Source organism: Hemitrygon akajei, chromosome 18 (assembly GCF_048418815.1).
Source record: "Hemitrygon akajei chromosome 18, sHemAka1.3, whole genome shotgun sequence".
Taxonomy (NCBI): domain Eukaryota; kingdom Metazoa; phylum Chordata; class Chondrichthyes; order Myliobatiformes; family Dasyatidae; genus Hemitrygon; species Hemitrygon akajei.
The window spans coordinates 3683638-3700486 of NC_133141.1; the positions used below are offsets into that span (position 1 = coordinate 3683638).

Here is a 16849-nt window from a genome sequence, read left to right on the forward strand (position 1 = left end):
GGTATCCACTGTAATTGCTTGTAAAATTCTCTGAGGTATCCTGAAGCTGTGAAGGATGCAATATAAATGGAAGTCTGCCACAGTCACATCACTACTCTTACAGCTAGTTACACAATGTACAGGTTAAACTTATGATACAAACCAATCTGAATGAACGCAGCACCGACAATCCTTGTACATTCGCCAGTCCTAGCTCCACCAAGCTGAGAGTCACAATGATGCTATCAAATATGTTCCAACCCACTTGAAAGTAATAATAAGGATCCAGAGCAATTAGCTTGAGCACCATTTCAGCAGTGAAAATCCCTGTGAATACCTGCCAAAAAAAGACCATGACTTAAGCTTCTTTTTCCCACACAAAGATTAAAAAGTACTATGGAAAATAAAATTTTATTTATTTACTGATTTAATGAACATTGCTTGGTGTTAAGCAATGGTTTCCCCTTCTACTGAGTTTTACATCACTATTGAATTTAATAAGTGGACTGTTATAATCAATAGAGCTACTGCCCCAGTTACAGCCTCCTAGGTTCAATACTGGCCTCTGGACTGTCCGCGTGAAGTCCACATGTTCTCCCTTGGTTTTCTCTGAGAGCCACACTTCCGATGCCACATAATATGTCTACAACTTACAAACCCTAACCTGTGTGTGTATACGTCTGGTGACATGTGCTTTCAGGATTTTGTATCTTCTGCTTGATGCACAGGAGGAGAAGAAAGAGTGTCCAGAGTGGATCTTTGATTATATTGGCTGCTCTACCAAGACAGTGAGAAGTGTAGGCAGAGTCTGGTTGGGGGTGGGAATGCTGGCTTCTGTGTCTACAACTCTCTGCAGCTTCTTTGCAGTCTTGAGCAGAGCAGTTGCCATATCAAGCCGTGATGCATGGCATGCTTTCTATGGTGCAGCTATAATTGATGAGGGTCAATAGTAACATGCCAAATTTCTTTAGCCTCCTGAGGATGTAGAGGTGCTGATGCGCTTTACTTGGCCATGGTATCTAGATGATTAGTGTCAGGTTAATGGAGATGGGTGCTTAATGATGATGTGGACTCCAAAGGCTTGTTTCTGTGCTGTCAGACTCTATGAATGTTGTATCTAACAGAAAGGTCAGTATTAAATCTCCTGCACTGGAGACTGCCTTTGCAAAATCCAAACTGCTAGAGGAACAGTGGTCTGAGCAGTGGGGGAGAGGAATTATCAACGTTTCAGGTCAAGACCCTACATCAGGGCTAAGAGTGGTGATGAAAGACTGCCGGTATAAAGAGTAGAGGAACGGGGTGAGACAGGGACCAGTAGATAGGTGGACGGAGGAAGAGTGAGCATGATGGGCAGATACCAGTGGGAGGAGGGGAGGGTGCAGGTGGAGACAGCCTGGAGGGGATAATAGGGAACATAAAAGCTATAAGTAAGGAAGGTGATTATAGGAACCATTAAGAGAGAGGTGAAAGGCAAATGGAACCATAATGGAGACAGGATACAGTGGGTGAAAAGTGTGGATGGAACCAGGAAGGGGAGGGGGGATGAAACTGGGTGAGGTGGGGTGGTATGGGAAACAGAACAAAAAAAAGTGGACCATAAATGAATCAGAAGGAAAGGGTGACGGGAACACAGAAGCTGAGGCTTACCTTAAATTGGAAAATGCAATGTGCATGTCTTTAGATTGTAGACTACACATGTGGAACATGAGGTGACAGTGAAGGTGAGGTGCAATATTTATTCATCTTAATAGTTCTACAAGATAAACCAGCAACTTTTGTCGGGCAAATACTCACCAGATTCCCAACGGACAACATGCTTTCAAAGCTCTCTGTCATGGGATAGTGCTCCATAGCCATAAAGAGAGTGTTCAGCACAATACAAATTGTGATCCCCAGATCCACAAATGGGTCCATCACAATAAACTTCATGAGTTCTTTGAACTTCACCCAGAGTAGGCAGCAATCCCAAATTAGCGCTGGTTTGACAAATTTGTACCACCAGGGAGGGCATTTATGATGTGCCTCTTCTAATTCTGCAGAACATAAATAACAAGGAATCTGTCAACCTTCTGAATCACCTTGGAATAAAAACAGAGCATTTGTATCAGCGTGCAGGGGTAAATCAATATTAATTGTTCCAAATGCCTCCATTCAGTGCAGTGCTTGAAGAACAAAAAAAACACAAGGAATTTGAGTCATAGAATTTAACACATTGGGATTTCCTATTGTTTTTAGATGGTTAAGATCCCTCCGTTAAATAAAGCAGCAGGAGTTCAGTCAATACTAAATCAGTCCTGCCAGCTAGTTAAATAGTGAGATCACACATAATCTGTACCTTGAGTCCAATATCCAAATAACTCCTGGATATTCAATAATCATCATCATCATTATGAACTGTGCAGTATGACATGTGTGGTCATGGTCACATGACTATGACTGTTCTTGGCAATTTTTTCTACAGAAGTGGTTTCCATTGGCTTCTTCTGGGCAGTGTCTTTACAAGACGGGTGACCCCAGACATTATCAATATCCTTCAGAGATTGTCTGCCTGGCATCAGTGGTCACATAACCTGCACCACCTGCTCGTGTGACCATCCACCACTTGCTCCCATGGCTTCACATGACCCTGTGACCCTACTGGGGGGGGGGGTTAAGCAGGTGCTACACCTCACCCAATAGTGACCTGCAGGCCAGTGGAGGGAAGGACCACCTTACACCTCTTTTGGTAGAGACATATCTCCACCTCGCCACCCCATCTATAGCATCACCCCTAATAAATACCATTTCCATGTTAAAATTTCAAAAGTCCACAAACTGATTGCCTTTTCCATGATTCCTAATTCCTGTTAACTTTCGTTTAATAAAATACTTGCTGACCTTACATCAAAATACTAAGGTTTAAATTTACTCAGCTCCAGACATCATTGAAGCTTTGATGCAATACAGAAAAGAGAAAAGCTGAGATGACAGTGAGTGAGAATGCTTTTAGTTTTCAGGTGGCATATACCATTTATGGTCAACAGAGCCTCAAAGAATAAAATCAATAGCCAGCAGGAGGGATGGTGGTTAATAAGGGAGAGCAGAGTGGTGAAGGACTGGGCCTCTTGACTCCTGAACATCTTTCCACCATGTTACGAGGTATGAGTCAGGAGGATGATGAACCTTCAGCACTCAGGAAGCATGACCACCAATTACAACAAACCAGCCTGTTTGATTTGAACCTACCTACTATTTTAAATACCCTCTCCCTCAAACACTGGCACAATTTGATTACAATATCAACTATTTATAAAAAAAACTTGTCAAAGAATCTTTGACAACAATTCCTAAGCCTGTAACCTCCATTACCCAGAAGAACAAAAGCAGAATGTGATAAGGAACACAAGTGTTCACATTTCACCATTGTCACTGGACCACCTTCCTGGATTACCCTATTTAATATCACTATGGGAATACCTTCACCATATGGATCCAAAAGACAGCTCACCATCACCTTCCATGGATAATTAATGCTGATTTACCAGCAATGCTCACATCCTGGGAATGGATTAAAAGAAAACAATCACTGGGAGGGAATTGTGTTCCAATAACCCAGAATTTCTGGTCAGTGGGGAGCTGCATGCAGTTGGCACTGACATGCAGACAAAAAATGCACTTACCTTCACTGGTTTCTCAGTTTGGGACTTGCTGAGAAAAGCTGCCTTCAATTGTCATGAGGAGGCCCTGTGCAGCAACAGAGCTTTCTGTGATGTAAATGTCATTGCTGACTGTCAAAACTGTCAAGAGCCATGAATGTTTCTGAATATTTCTGATATTCAGAAGCAATCAAAAAGTATCCAAATTATTTCAATATATTCAAATTTACAAAAAATGTAGGGATCATTATTATTTTAAAAATACAAATAATTAAAAAGCACACCCCATTTACATAAACTTAAACAAATGAGGTAAATCTAAAGATACTATAACTAATCTTAGTCCCTCACTGTGATTCTTCTCCATTCAAACTAATAGTGAAGATTTCCCAATCATACTCCCTCCATGTGGAGACTTTGGAGTGCAGTCTGCAAATGGATACAGTTGTAATGAGTTCTTTAGGCCTTTGTGGGGCGCTGGAGAATGTTGAGCTCTGAAATTTTTAGAACATCTGAATTAGTTCATTGTTGTTTAACGAGAGTCATTAATCGTTTGGTTTCCTTGTGTTTTTCTCAAACTACTCACTCTTTGTAATTCTGTCTCCTGATGCTTTCTGTTTAAGCTTGTTTAGCTTATTTTGATAGGCTCAGGAATTCCGTGTTACTTGTATAATTTAAGCGGATGCCTGATTAGTGTTAATCATGGGGTCCTAGTTTTGAGAATGTTACTTCTTGTGATGTCGCTCAGCCGAGCCACTGATGTTCTTTGAAATTATTATGAATAAACTCTTGTTACCATCTCTACATCAGAGTCTGTCTTTCCTCCGTACTTGGGTTTCGATATTGCCAGCGTACATCATGACAGCAGTATTCCTTGTACATTAGGGTAGGATAGTGGTGCTGCAGTTATTCTACATTCCAGCCACCTCAAACGATCCAGTGTAATCCCAACGTCGGGTACTCTGCATGGAACACACACCACATACATATCTATTGTATATGAGGTGGACTGCTCTGGTTTCCTCCCATATCTGAAAGGCTTACTTGTATGTAAGTTGACTAGTAAGTTGAGCTCTAGCAGAGCGGCCTGTCGGGAAACGGCCTGGTCGAGGGAAGTGCCTGGTGTGAAAAGTGCTAGTCTTTGGCTCGAGAGATTTTGGCAGTTGGATAGTGCAATCAAGAATTGATTAGCAGTTGATTGGCAATCAAGATTTGAATAGCTCAGACTCAGCAGAAAACAGCTGATTGGGCAATCGAGGTCAGGTGACCTTGCAGCTTGCAAAGCTCAAGCAAATAAAAAGAGGGAGAGCTCTTATAGAGCAGCCTGTTGGGAAGTGCCTGGTGTGAAAAGTGCTAGACTTTGGCTTGAGAGTCTTTGGTGAGGAGACTAAGTCAGGCACAATTGCAGAGGGTGAAGACATGACTGCTGAGCTGATTCAGTGTGCTATGTGCATGATGTGGGAGGTCAGGGACACTGATGGTGCCCCTGGCTGCTACAGCTGTGGAAAGTGTGTCCAGATTCAGCTTCTGAAGGAGCATGTTGCAGCACTGAAGAAAGAACTGGATGACCTCAGGTTTATCTGTGAAAATGAGGGTTTTCTGGACAGGACCTACAGTGAGGTTGTTACACTGAGGATACTGGAAGAGAGAAAGGGGGTGATGATGAGGAAGGAAAGGATGCTTGAAGTACAGGGAACCCCAGGGGATGTACCTCTTGTAAACAGGTTCACCTTCTTGGAAGCTGTCAGGATGGAAGATACTGCCAGTCTGAGAGGTGGACAGGTCTGTGAGCCGAAAATTGGTGCAGAAGCAGAGCCGAGGAGTCAGACATCAGGAAGAGCCGTGGTAGTAGGGAACTCCATAGTAAGAGGTATGGAAAGGGGTTTCTATGGCAACAGGTGAGATTTAAGGATGGTGTGTTGCCTCCCTGGTGCTAGGATCCAGGACATCATGGACCGATTGCAGGAAATCCTCTTGCATTTGTACAGGGCCCTGGTGAGACCACACCTGGAGTATTGTGTACAGTTTTGGTCTCCAGGGTTAAGGAAGGACATCCTGGCTGTAGAGGAAGTGCAGCGTAGATTCACGAGGTTAATTCCTGGGATGTCTGGACTGTCTTACGCAGAGAGGTTAGAGAGACTGGGCTTGTACACGCTGGAATTAAGGAGATTGAGAGGGGATCTGATTGAAACATATAAGATTATTAAGGGATTGGACAAGATAGAGGCAGGAAATATGTTCCAGATGCTGGGAGAGTCCAGTACCAGAGGGCATGGTTTGAGAATAAGGGGTAGGTCATTTAGGACAGATTTAAGGAAAAACTTCTTCTCCCAGAGAGTTGTGGGGGTCTAGAATGCACTGCCTTGGAAGGTAGTGGAGACCAATTCTCTGGATGCTTTCAAGAAGGAGCTAGATAGGTATCTTATGGATAGGGGAATCAAGGGATATGGGGACAAGGCAGGAACCGGGTATTGATAGGAATTGATCAGCCAAGATCTCAAAATGGTGGTGCAGGCTCGAAGGGCTGAATGGTCTACTTCTGCACCTATTGTCTATAATCCTCAAGGGTGAAGGTGAACAGCCGGAAGTGGTAGTGCATGTCGGCACAAATGACATCGGGAAGAAGAGGAAGGACATTCTGCAGCGGGACTTCAGAGAACTCGGAAGAAGGCTGAAAAGCAGGACTTCCAGGGTGGTTATCTCTGGTTTGCTTCCAGTTCCTCGTGCTGGAGAGGGCAGGAACAGGGAGATAATGGATCTGAATGTGTGGCTGAGGAAATGGTGCAGGAAGCAAGGATTTACATTCTTGGACCACTGGGATCTGTTTTGGGGTAGGGATTAATTGTACAAAAGCGACGGGTTGCACCTTAATAGGCAGGGGACCAGCATTCTGGCAGACAGGTTTGCCACTGCAACACGGATGTGTTTAAACTAAGTAGTGGGGGGGGGGGGGGGAGGGGAAGAACTGGAAATATAAGGATGGAGTTAAAGGGAAAGTGAAAATAAGAAAAGTTTAAAAAGGACAACAGAATCAATGGAGTAGAAAGCTCAAGAAGAGATCATACAGTATGGCTGTGAAATAGGAATTGATATGAAAGGAGAGGAGTAACGAATTAAAAGTATTATATGAATGCACGAATGCACGAAGTATAAGGAATAAAGTAGATGAGCTTGAGGCTCAGTTGGAAATTGGCAAGTACGATATTGTGGGAGTAACAGACATGGCTTCAAGCAGACAGGGCCTGGGAAATGAATATTTAAGGATATACATCTTATCGAAAGGACAGACTGACTGGCAGAGGGGGTGGGGTGGCTCTGTTGGTGAGGAATGATATTCAGTCCCTTGCGAGGGGGGACATAGAATCAGGGGATGTAGAGTCAGTATGGATAGAACTGAGAAATTCTAAGGGTAGAAAGACCCTAATGGGAGTTATCTACAGGCCCCCAAACAGCAGTCTGGATGTAGGGTAAGTTGAATGAAGAGTTAAAATTGGCATGTCACCAAGGTAATGATACAGTTGTCATGGGGGTTTTCAACATGCAGGTAGACTGGGAGATTCAGCATGGTACTGGACCCCAAGAAAGGGAGTTTGTGGAGTGCCTCCGAGATGGATTCTTAGAACAGCTTGTACTGGAGCCTACCAGGGAGAAGGCAATTCTAGATTGTGTTGTGCAATGAACCGGATTTGATCAGGGACCTCAAGGTAAAGGAACCATTAGGAGGTAGTGACCATAATATATGTTTTAACCTACAATTTGAGAAGGAGAAGGGAAAATCGGATGTGTCAGTATTACAGTTGAACAAAGGGAACTATGGAGGTATGAGGGAGGAGCTGGCCAAAGTTCAATGGAGCAATACCCTAGCAGGGAAGACAGTGGAACAAAAATGGCAGGTATTTCTGGAAATAAAGCAGAAGGTGCAGGATCGGTTCATTCCAAAGAGGAAGAAAGATCCTAAGGGGGAGTAAGGGGTGGCTGTGGCTGACGAGGGAAGTAAAGGGCAGTATAAAAATAAAAAGTATAACATGGCAAAGATGAGTGGGAAACCGGAGGACTGGGAAGCTTTTAAAGAGCAACAGAAGGTAACAAAAAAGGCAATACGCCAAGAAAAAATGAGGTACGAAGGTAAACTAGTCAAGAATATAAAGGAGGATAGTAAAAGCTTCTTTAGGTATGTGAATAGCAAAAAAAATAGTTAAGACCAAAATTGGGCCATTGAAGACAGAAACGGGTGAATTTATTATGGGGAACAAGGAAATGGCAGATGAGTTGAACAGGTACTTTGGATCTGTCTTCACTAGGGAAGACACAAACAATCTCCCAGATGTAATAGTGGCCAAAGGAACTAGGGTAAAGGATGAACTGAAGGAAATTTATATTAGGCAAGAAATGGTGTTGGATAGACTGAGTCTGAAGGCTGATAAGTCCCCGGGACCTGATGGTCTGCATCCCAGGGTACTTGGAGGTGGCTCTAGAAATCGTGGACGCATTGGTAATCATTTTCCAATGTTCTATAGATTCAGGAACAGTTCCTGCTGATTGGAGGGTGGCTAATGTTGTCCCACTTTTCAAGAAAGGAGGGAGAGAGAAAACAGGGAATTATAGACCGGTTAGCCTGATGTCAGTGGTGGGAAAGATGCTGGAGTCAATTATAAAAGAGGAAATTACGACACATTTGGATAGCAGTAGAAGGATCAGTCTGAGTCAGCATGGATTTATGAAGGGAAAATCATGCTTGACTAATCTTCTGGAGTTTTTTGAGGATGTAACTATGAAAATGGACAAGGGAGAGCCAGTGGATGTAGTGTACCTGGACTTCCAGAAAGCTTTTAATAAAGTCCCACATAGGAGATTAGTGGGCAAAATTAGGGCACATGGTATTGGGGGCAGAGTACTGACATGGATTGAAAATTGGCTGGCTGACAGGAAACGAAGAGTAGTGATTAACGGGTCCCTTTCAGAATGGCAGGCTGTGACCAGTGGGGTACCGCAAGGTTCGGTACTGGGACCGCAGCTGTTTACAATATACATTAATGATTTAGATGAAGGGATTAAAAGTAACATTAGCAAATTTGCTGATGACACAAAGCTGGGTGGCAGTGTGAAATGTCAGGAGAATGTTATGAGAATGCAGGGTGACTTGGACAGGTTGGGTGAGTGGGCAAATGTATGGCAGATGCAGTTTAATGTGGATAAATGTGAGTTGCCATCAAAGTGGATAACGAACAGGAAGGCAGATTATCTAAATGGAGTCAAGTTAGGAAAAGGAGAAGTACAATGAGATCTAGGTGGTCTTGTACATCAGTCAACGAAAGCAAGCATGCAGGTACAGCAGGCAGTGAAGAAAGCTAATGGCATGCTGGCTTTTATAACAAGAGGAATTGAGTATAGGAGTAAAGAGGTCCTTCTGCAGCTGTACAGGGTCCTGGTGAGACCCCACCTGGAGTATTGTGTGCAGTTTTGGTCTCCAAATTTGAGGAAGGACATTCTTGCTATCGAGGGAGTGCAGCGTAGGTTCACAAGGTTAATTCCCGGAATGGCGGGACTGTCATATGTTGAAAGATTGGAGCTACTGGGCTTGTATACACTGGAATTTAGAAGGATGAGAGGAGATTTGATTGAAACATATAAGATTATTAAGGGATTGGACATGCTGGAGGCAGGAAGCATGTTCCCACTGATGGGTGAGTCCAGAACTAGAGGCCACAGTTTAAGAATAAGGGGTAGGCCATTTAGAACAGAGATGCGGGAAAAACTCTTTCACCCAGAGAGTGGTGGATATGTGGAATGCTCTGCCCCAGAAGGCAGTGGAGGCCAAGTCTCTGGATGCATTCAAGACAGAGTTAGATAGAGCTCTTATAGATAGCGGGGTCAAGGGATTTGGGGAGAGGGCAGGAACGGGGTACTGATTGTGTTTGATCAGCCATGATCACAGTGAATGGCGGTGCTGGCTAGAAGGGCCGAATGGCCTACTCCTGCACCTACTGTCTATTGTCTACTGTAAATTAACCTTAGTGGGAGAATCCAGAGAGATGATGGGCTTTATGAGTGAAAGTAGGACACAGGAAAAGAAAGAGTGGTGGTGCACTCAAACACAGCGATTACTCTGGATCTGAGCAAAGATGTATTTGTTGTCTTTTATTTTATTGAGATACAACACGGAATAGTCTTTTTTTTGCTTTATTGAGGAACTGCGGAATAGGCCCTTCCAGCCCCTCAACCGTGCTGCCCAGCAATCCCCAATTTAATCCTAGCCTAATCATGTGACAATTTACAATAACCAATTAACCTACCAACCTGTACATCTTTGGACTGTGGGAGAAAACCGACACAGTCACGGTGAGAATGTACAAATTCCTTACAGACAGTGGCAGGAACCTTTGTAAGTTCCAAAGATTTCCGCAAAAATTTCAAAGCTCATGATTCTTAGTCTCCACTTGATTGTATACGACACAGCACATAACCAACAATCGATAATTAGCAAAGAGAAGTTTTAAATTCTGTCCTAAAAGAACTGCCTGTGGAAATCATTCAAAAAAAGGTGTTTACAGAATTTTGAAAAATTTCCTGTCTTATTGTCAGTTTCTTTTTTAGACTTTTCCTTTTGTCTTGGCAAATGCTGGGAATAACTAGAAAAAAAAACATTTTATCAGTTCCAAAATTTAAATGATTTTGACCTTAAAAATGTCTGTGTAGCTTTAAGAACTTGCAATTAACTCTCATTAAAACCTGAACGTCTACGGTTTTTCATTTTCCCAGCTCCTCCAGCTTGCTGCACATCTACGAGGAGTTAGTATGAAGTTAGATGTTGACTTTGTGGGAGAAGTCAGACAGTAGTAGAAGAGGGTTGCCACTCTGACTGGAGGCCTACACTAGTGCTGTGCTGCAGGGATTGGTGCTGGGTTTGTTGTTGTTTGTCATCTATATCAATAGTCCGGATGATAATCTGGTTAATTGGATAAGAATTTCACAGATGGCACTTAGATTGGGGATGTAGTGGGCAGCAAGGGGAAACTATCAAAGCTTGCAGAGGGATTTGGACCAGCTGGGAAAAATGGGCTGAAAAATGGCAGATGGAATTTAATGCAGGCAAGTGTTAGCTGTTGCACTTGGGTAGGACTAATCAGAGTAGGTCTGACACAGTGAGCAGTCAGGCTCTGAGGAGTGTGGTAGAACAAAGGGATCTGGGAATAGAGGTATACGATTCATTGAAAGTGGCATCACAGGTAGATAGGGTTGTAAAGAAAGCTTTTGGCACATTGGTCTTCATAAATCAAAGTAAGGAGTACAGGAGATGGGATGTTATCTTGAAGTTGTATAAGACATTGGTGAGGCCTTATTTGGAGTATTGTGTGCAGTTTTGATCTACCTACCTACAGGAAAGATGTAAATAAGATTGAAAGAGTACAGAAAAAATTTATGAGGATGTTGTTGGGACTGGAGGAAAGGTTAAATAGGTTAGGACTTTATTCCTTGGAACATAAAAGATTGAGGGGGGGATTTGATAGATGTATATAAAATTGAGGAGTATAGATAGGGTAAATGTAAGCATGTTTTTTCCAACATGTTGGGTGAAACTACAACTGGAGGACAGGGTTAAGGGTGAAAGGTGAAAAGTTTAAGGGGAAAATGAGAAACGTCTTCACTCAGAAGGTGGTGCATTTGATGGATATGAGCTCGATTTCAATGTTTAAGAGAAGTTTGGGTAGGTACTTAGGTGGGAAGGGTCTGGAGGGCTATGGTTCCGGTGCAGGTCAATGGGAGTAGCAGCTTAAATGGTTTGGCATGGACTAGATGGATCGAAGGGCCTGTTTCTGTCCTGTAGTTTTCTATGACTCTCTGACTCTGATTTTCTTCATATCAGAATGAAGCCAAAAGAAATGGCCATGTGAAACTTGCATAAGCTAAATCTTTGAAGAGATAATTTGTTAGTGTTCCTGCACAGAGTAGGCCTTTCTGGCCCTTTGAGCCATGTCACACCAGCAACCCCTGACCAACCCGATTAACCCTAACCTAATCATGGACCCATTTACAATGACCAATTAACCTACCCAGTAAGTCTTTGGACTGTGAGATGAAACTGGAGCACCCGGGGAAATGGCACACATTCCACAGGGAGGACATACAGGGATACCTTACAGAATGCCGCCAGAAAAAAACTCTGAACTGTGAAACACCCTGAACTGTAATTGCGTCGTGCTAACTGCTACACTATACTGTGGCGCCATGTCGCTCCGTGGAAAATATTTCTGCATTTTTTATTGTTATAATGTGTTCCATGGACATTAACAACTTTGACATGGCAGCACTGAGAGACTTGAGGGCATCACTCATCCTCCAGTGTGGAAGACAAGGGTAACAGTAAACAGTCCAGGAAGGGAGATTCATTAAGGAACTAGCTGGGCTTTAGGGGACAACTTGAGTCCTTTTATGGTTTTTTTCCATTAATTGCCAATTTTTAGGGAATAACAGAAGTTATACGTCAATATATTTTACTTGAAAGCAAATGGAAAAGACCTTTCATCATTCAGAAGTCAGCACTAACCCTAAGACTTGCCTAGGTAAGCCCATGGAAATTTCTTGTCCATGTCTACTGTGGTTGTCAACTGATAGTGGTTTCTACTTCCCTGCACCTGTCAATTGTGGCTGCCCCTGTTCTGCTCCAGTAGGCTGCTCACGGAATTCAATAAAACAGCAAATCCTGTCCAGAATTTCCAGTTTGAGTTCTGGCACTCACTCTTCACTGGATTAACATTGGCTGAAGTACACATCCCCTTTCACTGGTTTCCTCAACAAAGTTCTAATTGTTTGAATTATTCATTCAAGTCAGATTCAATTATTTCAGCTGATTTTTTTCTTGTCTTTGTGTATACTGTATCTTAGCTCTTTATAAGTAAAATTAATTAAACATTATCCATTTCTTATGAGCCCAGAGTGTAGTCAAATGCTTCTGGATGTCAAAGACATCACAATGGCCGCTTCAATAGACAGCGAGTCTTAAATTTCTAGCCAATCAGTTGAGGCGTTCCAAAGCCAAACAACATATTACAAAGATCCGGAAGGAGAATGGTGACCTTACATCGGATCACCTAGAAATCAATGACTCATTTAAAAATTTCTACTCTCCACTTTATTCCTCTGAATCTTTGAATGACAATATCTCTGTTGACCATTTTTAAAATAATCTGAATATTCCTTCGATTTCATCTGATTTTAAAGCCAAACTTAATGCGCCTATATCATCAGAAGAAATATCTTTTGCAATTTCTGCATTGTCTTCAGGGAAATCTCCTGGACCTGATGGGTTCCCTGTAGAATTTTATAAATCATTCTCTTCACTTCTCTCTCCTCAGTTACTCTCAGTATTATCTGACTTGTTTAGGTATGGCCAATTGCCACCCTCCTTTAATGAGGCATCTATTATTCTTTTATTAAAAAAGGGTAAAGACCCAACAGAGTTTTCCTCGTATAGGCCGATTTCTTTGCTTAATGTTGATGTTAAAATCTTGGCCAAAGTCTTGGCTTATCGATTAGAAACTGTTATTCCCTCTATTATTTCCGATGATCAAACTGGTTTTATTAAAAACCGTCTCCTTTTTTTTAACATGCGACGCTTATTTAACATTTTATATTCACCTCCTTCTGGGATTCCTGAATGTGTTATTTCCCTCGATGCGGAGAAAGCATTTGATCGTATAGAGTGGAACTACCTTTTTGCAGTTTTAGAAAAATTTGACTTCAGTCAAATTTTTATCTCTTGGATTAAATTGCTGTATTTGTGTCCTACTGCCTCTGTTTTAACTAATTTTCAGAAATCCCAGTTATTTAACCTCAAACGTGGCACCCGTCAGGGATGCCCTTTAAGTCCCTTTCTCTTTGATTTGGCTATAGAACCCTTGGCGATAGCATTTCGAAATTGTCCTGAACTGACCAGGATTTGGAGAGGGGGTGTTGAGCATAAAGCTTCTCTTTATGCCGATGACTTATTACTTTTTCTTTCAAATCCGTCTACATCCTTACCTCCATTGTTTTCACTTCTTGACCAGTTTAGGCGGCTCACTGGATATAAACTTAATTTACATAAGAGCGAACTTTTCCCAATTAATAAAGAAGCACAAGAATTAACATTTCGTGATCTCCCTTTTAAAGTAGTTCATAACCAATTTACTTATCTTGGGATTACGGTCACAAGGAAGTTTAAAGATCTCTTTCGTGAAAATTTTGCCAATCTTTCATATACTATTAAACAGATTCTGTTACAATGGTCACCTCTTTCTATGTCTTTGGTAGGTCGTATTAATGTTGTTAAAATGTATGTTCTCCCTAAACTTTTATATTTATTTCAATCAATCCCAATTTTTATTCCTAAATCTTTTTTTGATTCCTTAGACTATTATTGTCATATCTGTGGAAGAATAAGCGCTCTAGAATTAATAAAGGTTATCTCCAAAAATCTAAAAAGGAGGGTGGCATGGCTTTACCTAACTTTCGTTTATATTATTGGGCAGCCAATATACGTTGTGCTACCTTTTGGTCTTTTTTTCATGGCCAACCCGAGCACCCTAATTGGGTGGCAATGGAGTTGAGCTCCACTAAAGAATTATCTATCTCTGCACTTCTTGGCTCTGTACTCCCTAGTAGTTTGTCCAGATTAATAGTTAATCCTCTTGTTAGACACACTCTGTGTATACAGGCTCAGTTTAGGAAATTTTATGGTTTCCATGGTTTTTCCTTTTCTAGCCCTATCTTACATAATCACCTTTTTTTACCTACTACGTATGACTCAGCATTCCATGATTGGTATAGGAAGGGCATTAGACATTTTGAAGATCTTTTTGTTGATAATCGCTTCGCTTCTTTTCAACAGCTCTCTGCTAAGTTCAATCTGCCCAATGCTCATTTTTTTAGATATCTCCAAATTAGACACTTTATTACTCCTTTAATTCCTAACTTCCCTGAAATGCCTGAGAAAAATGTTATGGACTTATTTCTTTCTATTAATCCACTAGGTAAAGGTTTAATATCATTTATTCGTGATAAATTAGCAGCCTTACGACGTGCCCCTGTGGATAAAATTAAAATGGCATGGGAGCATGATTTAAATTCCTCCTTATCTGATGAGACTTGGGACTCGATTCTCAAATTGGTTAATTCAACCTCTCTTTGTGGTCGCCATTGCCTTTTACAGCTTAAGATTGTTCATAGAGCCCATATGTCTAAATCTAAATTATCTCGATTTTACCCTAACATTAGTCCGCTTTGTGATAAATGCAAAAGGGGCGAGGCCTCTCTCATTCATATGTACTGGCTTTGTCCTAGCTTGGAGAAATTTTGGAAAGATGTCTTCATAACGTTATCGCATATTCTGAATCACCACCTAGAACCTAACCCTTAAATTGCTTTGTTCGGTTTCTGGGGTGAGACAGATTTACGTCTGAATTCGACTAAGTGTCGAATATTATCTTTTGCCTCTCTCCTGGCTAGATGTTTAATCCTCCTTAGATGGAGAGATGTTGCCCTGCCCACGCATGCTCAATGGCTTAACGATATTATGGCCTGCTTAGACCTTGAAAAAATTCATTATTCAGTCCTTAATTCGGATTTAAAGTTCCATAAGGTCTGGGGACCTTTTATTGAGTACTTTCATAACCTTCCTCTTGACTAGGGCTTTTTTTCGGTCCCTTGCTTTCAGCTCTTTTTTTTTGTTGGTAGTAGGCATTAATATCTTCTGTTGCTAAGTATATTTACAGTTTTGGGGGTTTGATTGTCCTGATTTATATTCTCTATATTGTGTTGTGGTTGGTCTGGAGTTTTTTTTGTTGCGGGGCTTGGGGAGGATACTAATCTTACATGTCTTCAATTTGGGTGCTTTCTCAATTATCTTTCTTTGTATTATATTATTGTATGTTTATTTTTGCACTATCAATGTTAATTTTGATTTGGGTTTTTTTAATCTGTAGCTATGTAGAAAATGTATAAAAAAACTAATTAAAAAAAAAAGACAGCGAGTCTGGGGCAGGAACCCTCAGGTTGTCCAAAACTGTTCTGTGTATGCACCAGGTTGCCTGAACTGAGACTTGGAGCTGACCTCCAAGCAGGAAACTCTGCTGGAGGTCATGCTGGAAGAACAAGGAGCAATAGACAGCAATTCTGCGCCAAAACAAACACTGTCTTTAATTCCTTTCTCTTCATGCATTTTTTTTCTTTCAAATCATGGAAAGAACTGGTCAAGCACTAAATGAGGATCAAATTAATCTATCAGAGCTGGAATGCTTATGAACAACTTGCAGAAGGAGCTAGAAAACAAAAATCAGGAGATACTCAGCACCTGTAAAGAGAGAAGCAGTGAATGTTTCAGTTTAGTGACCTGTCATCTGAACAATGTCATTTGACAAACATTAACATTGTTTCTCTCTCTGTGGATGCTGCTTGACCTGAGTATCTCTGGCATTTTCTGTTTTCACTTCACACTAAAGTTTATACAATCTTTGATTCCTTTTCAAATGTAGAAGGATCTTACCATCTAGTACAGCATTACTGTACACACTGGCTACACTCCCATCTTTCTTTGAGGATGCTGGTTCTTCTAGAAACAGGGAGGTATGTTTTGACCCAGGGATTTCGTCATCAGCATCCCTACCAGATACCTACAAAGGAGCAGGTAGAAATTCAGAACAAGATATTGGTTGTGAATCAAAAACCAATGCCATTGCCAATGAACATATTCTTAGACAATAAAGCAAAGCAATTGATAGCAACACACACAAAATGCTGGAGGAACTCGGCAGGCCAGGCAGCAGCTATAGAAAAGAGTAAACAGTTGATGTTTCGGATTAAGACCCTTCAGCAGACCTGAAGGGTCTCAGCACAAAACATCGCCTGTACCTTTCTCCATAGATGCTGCCTGGCCTGCTGAGTTCCTCCAGCATTTTTGTGTGTGTTGCTTGGATTTCCAGCATCTGCAGATTTTTTCAAGTTTGTGAAAGCAATTGATGTTTTAGTTTTGCAATAATTGGGTAAATTGACTGCACTACAACACTGGAAAAAAAACAGCTCTTTAGTACTCTGTTCATTGACATTATTATCTGATTAATGGTAGCACAGAGTCATAAAGTCATAGAAAAGCACAGCACAGAAACAGGCCCTTCAGCCTATCTAGTCCACACCAAAATTTTTAAACTGCCTACTCCCACCAACCTGCACTGGGACCATAGCTCTCTATACCCCTACCATCC

General features: G+C 41.6%; 1 protein-coding gene across 1 annotated transcript in view; it reads right to left on the reverse strand.

The window, feature by feature from the left end:
- LOC140741032 (sodium channel protein type 4 subunit alpha-like) overlaps positions 1-16849 on the reverse strand; it is a 217281-nt gene that overhangs the window by 55015 nt on the left and 145417 nt on the right. The window contains exons 12-14 of the mRNA XM_073070669.1: positions 16135-16261; positions 1774-2012; positions 143-316 (exon numbers count right to left, since the gene is read on the reverse strand). Of these exons, the coding sequence (XP_072926770.1) occupies positions 143-316; positions 1774-2012; positions 16135-16261 (540 nt within the window). The remainder of the gene's footprint in view (positions 1-142; positions 317-1773; positions 2013-16134; positions 16262-16849) is intronic.